This window comes from Petaurus breviceps, unplaced genomic scaffold, assembly GCF_028583685.1.
Source record: "Petaurus breviceps papuanus isolate PSGF00001 unplaced genomic scaffold, PetGlider_PUasm1.0 187, whole genome shotgun sequence".
Taxonomy (NCBI): domain Eukaryota; kingdom Metazoa; phylum Chordata; class Mammalia; order Diprotodontia; family Petauridae; genus Petaurus; species Petaurus breviceps.
The window spans coordinates 10,304,424-10,320,224 of record NW_027185799.1 but is presented as its reverse complement, the minus strand read 5'-3'; the positions used below and the strand labels follow the sequence as shown (position 1 = coordinate 10,320,224).

General features: G+C 36.3%; 1 protein-coding gene across 6 annotated transcripts in view; it reads left to right on the top strand.

Annotated features, from left to right (window-relative positions):
* Positions 1–15,801, top strand: part of FSD1L (fibronectin type III and SPRY domain containing 1 like) — a 160,055-nt gene that overhangs the window by 78,640 nt on the left and 65,614 nt on the right. For all 6 annotated transcript variants that reach the window (XM_069090653.1, XM_069090650.1, XM_069090648.1 and 3 more), the window contains 3 exons: positions 5,552–5,647; positions 5,963–6,094; positions 14,737–14,838. In XM_069090653.1, the coding sequence (XP_068946754.1) occupies positions 6,032–6,094; positions 14,737–14,838 (165 nt within the window). In that variant the 5' untranslated portion in view covers positions 5,552–5,647; positions 5,963–6,031. The remainder of the gene's footprint in view (positions 1–5,551; positions 5,648–5,962; positions 6,095–14,736; positions 14,839–15,801) is intronic.

Sequence of the window (15,801 nt, the reverse complement as noted above, 5' to 3'; positions counted from 1 at the left end):
AGCAATCGGGGTTAAGTAACTTGCTCAAGGTTACACGGCCAGTTATTATTTCTGGGTGTGGTGCTGAGTATCTGAGCCCAGATTTGATCCAGGTCCTCCCGACACTGGAGCTGGTGCTCTTACTCGCTGAGCCACCTGGCCGCCCCTAAGCAATTGGGGTTAAGTAACTTGCTCAAGGTTACACAGACAGGTGTTTCTGGGTGGGTGCTAAGTGTCTGAGCCTGGGATTCGATCTCCAGGTCTTCTCAACACTGGAGCCGGTGCTCTTACTCACTGTGCTACCTGGCCGCCCCAGGGATTCACATTCTTAACCACTGGGCTACTGGACATAGATCTTACATTTAGAGTACCAGTAACTAAGTTAAAGTTGATAAATGATCTAAACCCTGATTCTTAGCACCCTTTTCCCCCTTTTCTTCTTTTCTGCCACTGTCCCTGTGGAAAGGGAAGGGGGTATACACAAGAAAAAAGGCTATTTTACATTTTTCTTTGTTCATGGGTTGCCATGGCCAAGGAATTCATGAACAAGGGGCCAGATTTCTGATGATGAACTTCTCCTTATTTAACTCAGCTGCTTTTTTGGAAAGCACAAGCACAGTCTGTTGCTCAGACTGTACTTGAAGACTTTCCAGCATGATACAATCTGCCAGAACTTGAGCTTCCTTGGCAGAATCTTCAAGTACTCAGAATCACCTCAATGCTACAGTGAGGCAACAGTAGGACTATGTGTATGGCTTTAAGATTATATGCTTCTAAATTGTTTTATTTCCTAACTTTCCATTTTCCTAATTTATAAAGTGAAGGGGAAAGCACTAGATTATTACCAGAATTCAGTTCCAAAAATGTTAATATTTGTGGGGCAGAGGTCCTTGAAACTATGTTAAGACTATTAACAGGGTGACTTGTAGATTTTTCAGAATAATAATTTGAATTTATATACTACCTTAATGCTTATAAAACACTTTCCTCATAATATTGTGAATTCATGTAATTACTTGTTTTTTTATCTATGAAAGGTGAAGTGACTTGCCCCTAGTCACCCAGTCAGTAAGAATTTGATCCAAGGTTTCAACCTAGGTCTCTTCATTGCAAGTTCAGTGCTCTGCCTGTTATGCTACATTAGAGACATTGATCCTTACACCTCCCTGGAGAAGAGTTGGGGAATGGCCCAGCAGAAACTGTTGGAGTCCTAGGTTAAGGACCTGGGATGGTAGGAAAGGAAGATTGTGTATAATTTTTACCTGCTTTTCATAGGATGCTGCTCTGCTCTGTCACAGTTCTGACAGTTTCCAGTCTTCCATCCCATTCCTGTCTGAATCTGGATCTTTCCTTCACTGTAGTCTGGTCTGTGACACTTCCTCTGTACTAATACTTCCAAGTACATATTTTGTTTTTGTCACATTGTAGAATTCATGATTTTTTTTTTGTATTGTGCCCTTCTTATCTGGTGTCTTAGAAGTAGTCACTCTCTTTGCCTCTGATGCTATTTCTTCCTGTGATAATGAAGTTTTTTGTGCATTTTCCCTTAGAATCTCCTTTGCTGATAGAGCTATTTCTATATTTCTTTTTTTTTTTTTTTTGCTTTCTGGAGGGCAATTGGGGTTGTGATTTGCCCAAGGTCACACGGCTAGTTTTTTTTCGTTAAGTGTCTGAGGCTGGATTTGAACTCAGGTCCTCCTGACTCTAGGGCCAGTGCTCCATTCATGGGCCACCTAGCCACCCCTCTATATTTCTTTGAAATGGAAAATGTATGGATGAGATAGGTCTCCTGAATAGTCCTATAAATGTCTAATTTTAAGACTTGACCTTAAATGCATACAATATTTTTTCTGCTGTGGAATATGAAGAAATTAAATCGAATGTTAACAGTTTTTCTGAACAGCCAATAGAGTGATTCCTGTTTTTAATATCTGTTCTTTCTATAGTCAGTCATTCAAATATTAGCTGAAGGGAGGCTATTTTGTATGAACATAGTTGTGCCTATTGGGATTATTTGTAGTACTTATTTTTTTCACTGATACTATATTGTAAACTCACTGAATTTGTCTTATTTTTGCTGCTATATTTTAAATTTCTTCGGGGTAAATGATAGTTTTTACTTTTTTAGCTCCCTCATCTCTTTCTGCCTTGTATCTTAATATAGGAACTCGGTAAATAAATATTGATTGAATTGGTTCTCAAAGGTCTGGTACCAACAAGATCCAATAATTTGAAATCCCATTCTAAGTGATAGTATTATTTATTCCTTTTGGAAGGAGCTGGGGAAACTGTTTAAGAGAGATGGTTTGATATATGTGACTAAACTTTCCCCCTTATTCATTTTTCTCCCCACTAAATTAAATCAGTGAATAAGAAATATCTGCCATATTTCATTTTTCATTGTTCAAAAAAGTTGAGGGGAAAATAGAGAATCTAAATGCAGTAATTAGCATAAAAATGATTGGTTCACATATGTTTTGGAGCAAAATAAACATTTCATTGATGATTAGATTTAATATTTAAATATTTTTTAAATGATCTGAACCAGTGTTCAATTTGGAATATCTGAAAGAAGTGGAGAGAGAGTGATATGTGTAGTACATTGATGTCAAATCCAATTAGAAAAAGTGGGCCACTAAATGTCCAAAAGATTCTCTTTGGGTCATATATGACTTAGAAAATGCACACATTTATATATTTCTTTTTTTATATAATACATCAGCACACTAATCAAATAGGAACTACATTTTAATCTGGTTCAGGCTGTACTTAGGAGTTTTCTGGACTTGTATGCTTGACCTCTGATGTAGTAGATAGAGAACTAGCCTTGAAACCAGGAAGACCTGGGTTCCAGGAACATCTGTGTGTTCTGACACATGACTCACACTAGCAGTGCTCAAGCCAGTTCTCTTAGTCTCTAAGTTGCACTGGAGGTGCCAGCCTGCTTTGGTAGTGGAAGTCCCTGTAAATATTCCAGTGAAATCAAAGGTCTAAGCCCTCTCCTTATCCTTTAAAAACAAAAACAAAACTAGTAAGAGCTTGAATTCTCACAGTAGCAAATTCTGTATGCTTTACTTTGCTTTATATTGCTTTTCCTAATTTTGCAGTGCATAGTATGTAAAGTTCTGTTTGTATAGTTACTCTGGCAATAAACTCTCCAACTTTTTAAGCTTCTTCCCAAAGTAAAAAAAAAATTCTCATAATTGAAATGGACATTGTATTCACTTCCATTCATCTATAACTCTTCTGTATTGCCCTAAAGCTAAAACAATTTGGTAATTGTTTCAGAAGCTTAAGGTAACCTAGTGTAGTAAAAGGGAGAAGTAAAGCTCAAAGCAGAAGTTTATAAGATAGGATAGGGAAGAATGTATGATTTACTAGCTAGTTACAGACATTATCTAGATGTTGTTACCTATATGCTTTTTGGGAGATATTCATACTAAAAAAGTAATAGTAAGTCCTTAAATTTGCTGGTTCTCATATTAGTATTAGTTGTAATAAAATTCATTTAACAAGCTATCCAGCCTGCTTTCTCTTCCAGTTTGGCAAGACCATCCTGTAAGTAGGAAAGCTCTCTTTGGCAAGACGGAGACAAAATCACCTGTGCTGGTTTAAATCTTCATAGAGCTACTCCCTGAGCATTTGAATCTAATTAATGGGGTAGAATTAAGCTGAGTAATTTCCATTAGATTTTGTAGTTTTAAAACTAGTTAATTTTTTTTTTCAGTTGTGTCCTACTCTCTGTGACACCAATTTGGGGTTTTCTTGGCAAAGATACTAGAGTGGTTTGACATTTCTTTTTCCAGCTCATCTCGAAGATGAGGAACAGAGGCAAACAGGGTTAAGTGCTCAGGGTCACACAGCAATTAAGTGTCTGAGGCCACATTTGAACTCAAGTCTTCTTGGCTCCAGGCCCAGTGTTCTATCCACTGTGCCACCTAAAATATTTATGTAGTTTTTCCTGGTACCTGTTAATATTTTAAATGTTTAAGTTGCAGAACATGTGCAAATCTGCATTGAATAGAGGAAATTTTCTTACCAGGAGTTCCCTATACCTGTGAAATCATAGTTCTATACCAGGGAGGAAAAAATTATTTTGCACTTTTCAAAATACCTCCACATATGCTTATTGTTCCAGTTGATAATCAGCAACACTGTGAGGCATGTAGGAAAGATATTGTTATAGCACATGTGCTGGACTCTTCTCCCAACCCCCACTCACACTGGCAAGTCTGGTCCCCAGTGAGCAGCTGATTCTGCTCCTTGTCCCCTGAGAGTTCTAGGCGGACTGAAGAGTTGTTTTTTTTAAACTGTTATTGCTCACTAATCATCACTGTTATGCTTCCCCCTTTTTGGTACCAATTAATCAGACTTTATAAAGTTTCAAAAGGACGCATTTGTTAAGGTGATAAAGTAAGAGCAGTTGGAACAAACACATCTCACTGCACTCTCCCCCACCCCATTATGTGAGACAAGTTGGAATTTTAAGCATTTTAGTCTTGCTAAAGGTCCCGGGAAATTCTGTGTTGAATGAGAAAATACAGCAAGAATTATGGTAAAATGAGAACCAGAAAGCAAAGTTGCATGGGTTTGACCTTCCACAATGAATGTTACACAGTGCTCCCAAGCAGTTGTTTTCATTTCATTTTAGGTTTTGGTATTGTTATCCATTTATTAAATGTTTACCCTTTGGTGCTATAATTTTCATTGGATCATAGTTTTAGAACTGGAAGGAGGCATACATTTGCTGGTTATTCTGAAGGCTAGGAAACTTAAAAAAAAAAAAAGAAAAATATTTTCCTGGGCTTTGCTTTCATCTTGGTTGTCTTGGCATTTGCAAATGCTTGTTCTTTTTTTTTTTTTACCTTGGAAAAGAAAGCTGTAATCTTATCCTTAATTTTGTCTTTTAAAAAAATAAAAGGTAATAGATATTTTAAAAAATGTGATAATTTTCAGGATCCTATCACCTTCCTTTTTCATCTCCCCTTTGTTAATTAATAGTCAGATTTGTCCTGGGTTCCCAGTTGGGTTAATTGGGCATGTCTGATCTTATATAGCATATAGTTAACTTCTAGTAGCTAAATCTATGACATTTTGATTTATTATTTAGTTGACTATTTGCTATAACTATAAGACATAAATTTGATTTAAAAAAATAAAAAGAGAATAAAATTGTTAATCCCTTCTTTAGAAGTTGAAGGTCTAGGGGTGGCTAGGTGGTACAGTGAATAGAGCACCAGCCCTGGAGTCAGGAAGACCTGAGTTCAAATGAGGCCTCAGACATTTAACACTTATTAGCCCTGTGGCCTTGGGAAAGTCACTTACTCCCAATTGACCCTATGAAAAGCCAAAAAAAAAAAAAAGGAATTTGAAGGTCTGAGTAGATTTTGAGCAGATATCTCAAATAATATTTCCATAGAAACTGAATGCTGGTTATATTTGTTAGTCATATAGTTCACATGGAGGATTTGTCTTTAGAAGATGATTTTTGGGAGCTTGATGACTTCTTTATATTATAAGTGTTTTGGTAACTGTCATTTTTATGTGGGGTATAATTTTGGTTTTATTCCAGGAAGCTCTGCAGAGGATTATCACGACTCTGGCAAGCAAAAATGATGAAATTCAGAATTTTATAGATACTCTAAATCATACACTAAAAGGAGTTCAGGTATGAGGCATTTAAAAACTATAAATATGACACAGAATAAATTACATTCAGATCAGATCAGATCAAAATACTGTAAACATACAGTCAACTCTGGATTTTATTATTAAGACTACAGTTCTGCTTCCTGTATGTGTACATTTGGAACTATTCGGGTATATCAAGAATCTTCTTTATTTTCATGGTATATAATATGCATAGTTATGGCATATGTATTTTATTTGTGTAATCCCTTTATTTTTTGATGACTATATTTTGACAGTATCATTCTTTTTACCTGCTTCTTTCCATTCAGTAAAGTTTATTACTTTTAAACAGGCCAACTCTTCTAGCATACTTCTAGAATTAGATGAGGAATTTGATGGTCTTTATTCTATATTGGATGAGATGAAAGAAAGTATGACTAATTCTATCAAACAAGAACAAGCTCGTAAATCACAAGAACTACAGGTAAGTTCATATAATATTTCAAAATTATAAGAACATTTCATTCAGATAACTTTATAATCTATTAAATACTTTGAAAGCAGATATAAATAGATAAAATTATATGTGAGCTTTAAAAAGTTTCAAATTGCTTGGTATAAAGTATAAATGCTTCTATCATGATGTGTGTGAATAATTATAAAATTTGGTTCATTTATAAAAATATACAAAACCTGCATACCCCTTAATCTGTCAACTAGAAATTTTTATCAGTCAGGATTTTGATATCCTTCATTTTAGAAACCAGAGCAAAAAGCTATGTTCTTGTGCTTTGTAAGAGTTTTAATGAAAATGGGATGTTTAGATCATCTCAGTGTTTAGTCAAACAGAATATAGAGGGGAAAATAAAATACTTAAAGATATAGCTAGAAAGGAGAAATAATTACTTGAGAAATGCAGTAATGGTTGATTAGAAATGAGAGCCATCAACCTTTTATTGAGCTTGTACTGTGGAAAGAGTACTCTGTATTTTCTTTAGATACAGATTTCTTAAGGAGAGACGTTTTAGCTGTACAGAGTATAAAGCATTTGGAGAATGGGGGTGGGGAGTTGGGAGAGAATCAGTTGGCTATAGCAAAATAAAAAACAAAGGAATTTAGCTTTTTTTTCCTCCAGAGAGTGAAATGTAAAAAGTTCAGCCTATTAATTTTTTAAGAACAGAGAACATAACATTTTATTCATTAAATAAAACAAGACATTTACTTCAGTTCCTTTTTAAGGCCATTTAAATGAAAGAGAAGTCCAAGGACAAGAGAAAGGAGAGATAACAGAAAAAAGGCAACATTGCCTGCCTACATATCCATCCTGTTCCTCTGTCTTGTCCCCTGGTAGGGTAAGGGTATTAGATGAGATAATCTCTGACATCCCTTTCAGCTCAAATATTTTGAGACCTGCTAAAATTATTACTCCTTAAGGCCCTTACCTGCTTAAACACACTCACCACTTCAGTTTTTGCCCTGCCCAAACAGATTTATATGTTGATCTGCATGTCCTCTTTGGTCCCCCCAATTCCCATGTCTGGCCTATTGCCAAGATATATACTCTTTTCCCCATACCCCCAGTTGACAAAAAATCCTGCCTAATTGGGCTTTCAATAGCCATTGGGCCTAGCCTCCCTGCCAACCCCCACTGGCTTTACCTCACCTACTAAGTAGTCTGGCCCCCACTATTACCAGTTGCTTCTCCTTTCCACCTTTAATCTAAATTACCTGTTATTTGCTCCTTTGTATGAGAAAGTGAGCTGCTGAGGTGAAGTCACCTTTGGAAGAGGGTGCAAGCTGCTGGAACAATTAGGCAGGAAATTAAATTTGCAGTGGTGACTAGGGTCCTCCAGAAGGCACTTAATTTTAGGAAACTTGTCATAGGCCAGATAAAATAAATTTACTGGCCTTGAGCCTGAGGGTATACTCTGTTTAGAAAAATATTTTCCAGCTTTCTGGGGGTAAATTATGTACACTATTATATGACATTGTGATGGGTGACTTTTAGTTGATTAATTTTTAACCATCTAGTACTCCTTAATTTCTGACATGTTGGTTTTTTATTTTCATCAGCTAAGTTTAGGGTTTCTTTAGAATGACTTGCTTATTGTCTTCTGTAATATGTACTGAAGATAGTTGAATCAGAAAGTGGAAGAAATTTGCTTCAAATTCAGCATGTCATGGTGGCCATAGAGTCAGGAAAGGACCAGGTTTCAGGTTCTGCCTTTGATATTGACCATGAAACTCTGGGCAAGTCACTTAACTTCTCATTGCAATGAAAAGACCCTAAGACCTCTTTTAAGACTCTCAAGTTCCAAGATTGTATCAGTCTGGATTGATAAGGGGAATATTAAATTATCATCTTTATTCAAATGTTTCTCAGATCTGTTTTTTCTGCTTTCATGTCTTCTGACCTCCCCTCTAATCTCCAGTGGCCTACTAAATATCTTTAACTAGATGTCTCACAGATACCTTAAACTCAGCATATCTAAAATTGAACTCTCTCTCCACATCCAGTATGCAGTCAAGTTGCTTCTACCTTCACACCATCTCTTGTATGTGCTCCCTTCTCTACTGACTGCCACTGCCATGAAACCATCCCATTATCTTATACCTAGAATATTATAGTAGCTTGCTGGTTAGCTGGTCTTCCTGCCTCAAGTCTCTCCCCCCTCCATCCAGAAAATCATTATCAAAATAATCTTCCTAAAGTGCAGATTTGACCAATCCCTGTATAATCAGTCTTTTCCTATGTTTCCAGTCTTCTTACACCTTATTCTGGTCTTCCCTTCTCCCATCCATACTGTGCTCTCCACTGACATTAATCTCCTTACTGTTCTTCACACAAGATATTCCATCTACTTCTGTGCATTTTTACTGGTTGTTCCCCATGCTTAGAATCCTCTCCCTCATATGTGCCTCCTGGCTTCCTTGGCTTCCTTCATGTCTTAGCTCTAAAACCCCTTGATTCCTTTTAATTCTAGTGCCTTTGCTTTGAGATTTTCAATTTATCCCCTATCTTGTTTATATGTTGTTGTTTGCGTGTTTTCTCCCTTGTTGAGATTGTGACCTCCTTGGGGGCACAGAGCGTTTTTTTGCCTTTCTTTGTGCAGGTACTTACTTAATCAGTGCTTCTTGACTTGACTATACCAAAGAAATCATGCGTCTGGACTTCCCCAACCTCAATGATTAATTAGAAAATCTCTACTTGTTAGCTAATTCAGTTCATTGAGATATCAACAATGACTTTTGAATGACAGTTATCCATAAGGTGTTATATGTTGTGGAATTGAATCTTAGCTATGATAAAGATTTAAGTTGAGTTTAAAAAGAAAAAAGAATAAAATGATTAATTCCGTTGTTAGCAGTTGCAGGCTCTAAATGAGTTTAGAAAATAAACTAAAAAACACAATCTTTGCCATCAAAGAGGATTGTAATCTAAATTTTGAAGATTCAACTGTATTTAGACATCAAAAAAATGCATATAAAGAAATCTGTAGCTAAGGGCAGCTTAAGATAGTCATTCTGCATAATGAAAAGGGATTGTGGGTTGGTAGGTTTATTTAGAGAATGCTTCCAAGAGAAAGTGATTTTTGAGAAGGCCTGAAAAAGGGAGGGACATTGTTTGAAAGAGCAAAGGGAAAGGACATTCCAGGTTAAAGGCAATCCAATATTGAAGATAAACAGGAACCAAAGAAAATAGAATTCTATGAACTCTCCTTGAAGCAAAATAGTAAATTAGTGTTAACTCAGACTAACTCTAATTTAGTCTATCATATGATCTGGCCTTTGAGAATAATATAAATATAAAATATTTATTTAACCATCTAGTATTCCTTAATTCTCAGACATGTTGGTTTTTTATTGTCATCAGCTGAGTTTAGGGTTTGTTTAGAATTACCTACTCATTGTCTTCTGTGACATGTACTGAAGATAGTTGAATCAGAAATATAAATAAATAAAGTATAAATATAAAACAAAACTTAAAAATAGAGATTTATTTTTATAGAGGGTTAGTAAATTATATTAACTTGTGTTAGAATAAGAGGTAGCATGGATAGGGAGTCAGAAAGTCCTGGGTTCAAGTTTTGCTTCTGACATACTAACTATGTGACCCTGGGCAAGTTATAGATTTAGTGCTTGAAGGGATCTTAATATAACCATTGAGGCACCAATTTTGCAGATGAGGAAACTGAGGCTAATTGAAATTAAGTGACTTGTCCAGGATTACACAGCTAGTAAGTGTCTGGGGTAGGCCTACCTGACTCTAAAGTCTAGTACCTTGTCTTCTGTGCCACCATACATGGCCTCTTAGTGCTCTAGAAAGTTCTCTAAGATTTGTAGAGAAGGTGCCAACCTTCATTGGTAGAGGGTGTTATTCTTCAATACCAGTGAAATCACAGTTCCAGTCCTAGTCCCTATGTATGTTACAGTAGATATGAATAGATAATTCTAGAATTTTAACTGCTCCTACAGTTGTTCTTGTAATTGGATGTTAAGATACTGAAACCTACATAAATAGAAACCTGAGCCCTTCCTTCATGTATTGAGTTAGACATACGTCATCGATCATGTATAATTAAATCATCTAAAGTCTTGTGTGTTGGCTAGATTTTCCGTTGAATTTTGACCAGATCAATCTTGGCTCTTTGTGAGTAGATTATAATGAGGAGGAAATGTGACTACTGCTTATATCCATTAATAAACCTTAAGTATCTACTGTATACCAGGTACTTTACTAAATGATGGAATACAAAAAGAGGCAAAAGATAGTCCCTGCTCTCATATAATCTAATAGAGGAGACAGTGTGAAAATAGATACAAAGCAAACTATATACAGGACAAATAAGAGATGGTACAGAAAGTATGCACTAAAATTAAGAGGGACTAGAGGAGACTCCCTGTAGAAGTTGGACTCTAGTAGGGACTTAAAAGAAGCCAGGGAGGTCAGTAGTCACAATAGAGGAGGGAGAGCATTCCAGGCATGGAGGACAACCAGAGAAAATGCTCAGAGCTGAGAGATTAGTGTTCTGTTGTGGAACAGCCTGTAGGCCAGTGTCACTGGATCTAAGAGTTCCATGTTGGGGACTGTGAGAAGGGGGAGATGTGAGAAGACTGGAAAGGTAGGAAGGGACTAGATTATGAAGAACTTTGAACATCTGATAGAATGTTTTTTGTATTTAACCTTGGAGGAAGCCACTGGAGTTTATTGAGTAGGGGGTAGCATGATTGGACCTGTGCTTTAGGAAAATTATTTTAGTGACTGGATGGGAGGATGTGTTGGAATGGGGTGAGACTTGAGGCAGGTAGACCCACCAACCATCTGTTTCAATAATTGAGGGGTGAGGTGATGAGGGCCTTCACTAGAGTGTGGTGGCAGTGTCAGAGGTGAGAAGGAGGTGTATTCAAGAGATGTTGCAAAGGTGAAATTGACAGGCGTTGGCAACAGATTGGATATGGAAGGTAAGAGATAGTGAGGAATCCTACATTGCAAGCCTAAGAGACTGGGAAATAGTGTTGCCCTCTAGAGTAATAGGCAGTGTAGGAGGTAGGGGAGAGTTTAGTGGGAAAGGTAATAAGTTCTGTTTTGGACATACTGAGTTTAAGGTATCTACTGGATATCCAGTTCTAGATGTCTAAAAAGGCAGTTGAAGATGTGAGATTGGAGGTCAGAAGGGAGATTGGGGCAGGAAAGGTAGATTTAAGAATCAGCAACATAGAGATGGTAATTAAATCAATTAATCAAATTAAAAGGGGGCTGATGAGTTCACTAAGTAAAGAGAGAGAAAAGAAGAGGACAGAACTCTGTGGGGACATCTGTGGTTAGAGGGTATGATCTGAAGAAGGATCCAGCAAAGAAAACAGAGAAGAAATGGTCAGATAGGTAGGAGGAAAACCAGGAGGTATTATCCTGAGAATCAGGGAAAAGACAGTGATCAACAGTGTCAAAGGCTTTGACAACTAAGAAATCATTATTAGTAATTTGGAGAGCAGTTTTGGTGGAATGATGAGGTTGGAAGCTAGATTGTAAAAAGGGTTAAATAAGAGAGTGAAAGGAGAGAAAGTGGAGTCATCTATTTACAGTCAGCCTTTTCAAGTTGAACTGCAGAGGACAGAAGAGATATAGTACAGTAGTTAGTGAAGATGGAAGTATTAAGCAAAGGTTTTTTCAGGATAAGGGGAGATATGGGCATGTTTGTAGGTAGTAGGAAATGAGCCAGGAAGGAAGGAATCATTCCTAATAGAGGGGTCATGAGGAAAAGCTTTATAAGAGAAGGAGCATATGATCTGAACCTTAAAGGAAGGGAAAGATTTTAACAGTCAGAAGGGTGGGGGAAGATACTTCTAGATATGGGCATAATATTTGCATATACTTAGGGGTAGAAAAGATTAGGATGAAATTAGAAAATATGTAGTACTTTATGTTGGTCACTTCCTAGTGAAAAAAGGCCACGTCCAAAAAATTTACTTCGTTCTACACTCTGAGTCTATCACTTCTCTGTCAGCTAGTGGGTAGCATACTTTATCATAGGTCCTCTGGAATGATGGTTGGCCATTGCATTGCTTAGAATTCTTAAGGCTTTCAGAGTTGTTTTGTAGTGCTGTTATTGTGTTAATTGTCCTTCTGGTTCTGTTCACTTCCCTGAATCATTTCATATAAGCCTTACTAGGTTTTATTGAAACTATCCCTTTCATCATTTTTATGGCACAATAGGGTCACTGCAATTATATAGTATAATCTGTTTATCCATTCCCCAGTTCATGGGTATCCTCTTAGTATTCACTAATAAAAAGAGCTGCTATAAATATTTTTGTACATATGGGTCTTTTCTGTTTTATTTGATCTCTCCTGGGATATAAACCTTGTAGTGGTATCAGTGGGCCAAAGGGTGTACATAACTGACTTTTTGCAACCCCTTCATTTTACAAATGAGGATATTGTTTCCCAAAGAAGTGAAGTGACTTGCTTAATATAATAGTTGGTAGCCAGATTTTAGATTCTGAGTAAGGTGTAAGTAGTTTTGTATCTAAATTAAGCATGGTGTCATAGATTTAAATCTGGAAAGAATCTTAAGAGATCTAGTTCAGTCCTTTCATTTCATTTGTTCAGTTTTTCAGTCGTGCCTGACTCTTTGTGATCACATTTGGGATGTTTTTTAGCAACGATACCGGGAATGATTTGCTACAGCTCATTTTATAGATGAAGAATCGAGACAGATAGGATTAAGTGACTTTCCCAGGTTATACAATTTAGTAAATGTCTGAAACTGGATTTGAGCTCAGGAAGATGAATCTTCCTGACTCCAGGCCCAACACTATCCACTACACCACCTAGCTGCCCTCTTCATTTTGTAGATGAGGAAACTGAGACCTAGAGAATGATTTACCCAAGAATCACATGAGTAGTCTCAAGGCAGTGGGGAATCTACTACAATTTCTTTGCAGAGTGTAACCTGATCAAAACCTCCTCTGTAATTAAGTAGATTACTTTAGTAACAGTATGAATATTGAATTAGAGAAGGGGGAAAACTGAAGATAGGGTGATCAGTTAGGCCATTACAGTAGTCTAAAGATGTAATCAGGGTCTGAACTGGGGTGCTGATAGTGAGGATGGAAAGGAGAAGATGGATATGACAAATCTGATAGGGGTAGAATTTGCAGGATTTGGCAACTAATTGGATATTAGGGGAGTAGGAAGAAGAGTCAGATGATTCTTAGGGTTTCAGTCTGGTTAACTGGGAGGATGGTAGATTATTTTAGGAGAAAAAGGGCAGGTTTTGGGTGAAAGTTGATAAATTCAGATTTGAACATGCTGAGTTTTAACTTTTCATGAGACATCCAAATAGAAATGACCCTCTAGTAAGTTGAAAAGATGGGATTTGGGCTCAGGGGAGGGTGGAGCTGGAAATAAAGATCTGGGAGCCATTTATGTAGAGACAGCAAGTGAATTCTTGTGAATGAATGAGATTTCCGGGGTAGATGTTGTAAAGAGAGGAAAGAAAAGGCTCAAGGACAGAACCTCAAGGGATGCCCAGATTAGAAGGTGGTGGGATGATAAAGAAACTCAGCAACAGGAACTGAAAAAGAATCTCATGCAAGAGGTAAAAGAATAACCAAAACAAAGCAGGTCTGTAGAACCCAAGAAAGGAGAGAATGTCAGGAAGGAAAGGGTGTTGTGTAAACAATGTCAGATATTGCAAAGGGGTCAAAGAAGATAAAGACTTTGAAAATGACATTGAATTTGTCATTTAGTAGGTCATTGGTGGATGATCTTGGAAAAACAGTTTCAGCAGAGTGATTGGAATTGAAACAAAATGTCTGGATTGGAGAAAATTTGGAGGTTTTTATAGACTGCTGTTCTATAGACATCTGAAAGTTTGCATAATTCTTTATGGTTCCTAAATTGTTTTCGTGTATGTTATGTATGTTATGGCAAATTTATGGGGCAGATAGGGCAACTATTGCTCAGGTTTTATAGATGAAAATAGACAAACTAGGGGCGGCCAGGTAGCACAGTGAGTAAAAGCATCGGCCCCAGTGTCGGGATGACCTGGGATCGAATCCGGGCTCTGATACTTAGCACTACACCCAGAAATAACTGGCCGTGTAACCTTGAGCAAGTTACTTAACCCCAATTGCTTAAAAAATATAGACAAACTATTTCTGAGCCTAAGGGTTACATAACTAGCAAGTTTCAAAACTGTTGCTCAAACTCAGGCTGCTTGATTTCTAAGTCCAGAGCTCTTTTTACTACTTTGTGCTGCCTCAGTAAGTAACTGAGTATCAACTGTGTAATAATAACTGTATATTTTTATTTATAAGCATAATAAATTATGAAAAAATTATATTTGTTTATATGGAGATAAAAAATTACTATAACAAGGTTGTTAGACATCTTAGTGTTTAATTCTAAACAGTATTATCATTTCATTAAAACCATCATTATTTGTAGAGTGCTAAAGATGTCCCTGGATAATTTTGCTTGAATGAACCCCTAAGATGACAGAAGATGAGCTGTGCTGATAAAATTGCCTAGAATTTTATTGCAGTATGATGAATAATTATAGCTCCATATGAGAGTAGAAAAATCTCTTACTAGTTTAACTTTTTCCACTCTATATACAGAGCCAGCTTAGCCAATGTAATAATGCTCTGGAGAATTCTGAAGAGCTGCTAGAATTTGCGTCAAGGTCACTAGATATAAAGGAACCTGAAGAATTCTCAAAGGTAAGAAAGAAAACAAAACCAAAAAACTTAATCTGTTATAGAAAAATAATGTAGAAATTTGGTTCTTTCACTACCAGTTTTAGACTGGGCCCTTTATCACTAACACTTAAAAGTAAATAAAACCCACTACCAAACTTGGGATTTCTTGATAAGTATAATGTTATGTGCTTTTTCCAAAACAGAATAAGTCTTTGGAGTCATGGACAAATTAATATAAAGTTTTATTTTACTTTGACTACTTAAAATTTCAGATAACTAGTCAAGTGGTCAGATTACTCTTTAATGAATGCCTCTGTGGGTGGTTTATTTTAGGAGCACCTGTCAGGGTAGCAGCACATTTTTGTGTCATATAAATAGCATATTTAAAAAATGGAAATGGCAAAGGAATGAAAGAAAACAACTATTAACTAACAGCTTTTAAAATTTAGTTTGTAATTCTTCATAAGTTGATAAGAGAATGTTTGCTATACTGTACTTGATACTTGTTAATGCTTTAAACGCTATGCACTATTAGAATAACAATAGTGATATGATTAAATTTATATGTTTTGTTAAAAAATGTAGGCTCTCTTTAAAATGTACATGTTTTATTCAGTCTTTTAGATACAAAAAGTAAGCATTCAGGTTTATTTTAGTTGCTTAGTTAATTTATAAGTTGTGAATTCCAGAATTCCAATTTGGATAGTTTTAACACTGTTAGTTTTTTGTATCACATTCAAGATTGAATTGTTAAAAGAATAGGCAGTCTGTTAAATTGCTCAATTAGTAAAGTCCAGATCTGATGATTATATTATTCTCTCTTATCAAGAACTCCCACATTCAAGTTTGATTATTTGGTCAGTAATTTTTATTTGTTTACTAACATGTAGTAAGCAAGATCAGATTAAGAAAAAATAACTTTTGAAATTCCACTGTCCAACTTGACTTTATTTTTGAAAGTCAATTTTTAATGAATTCTAGGGC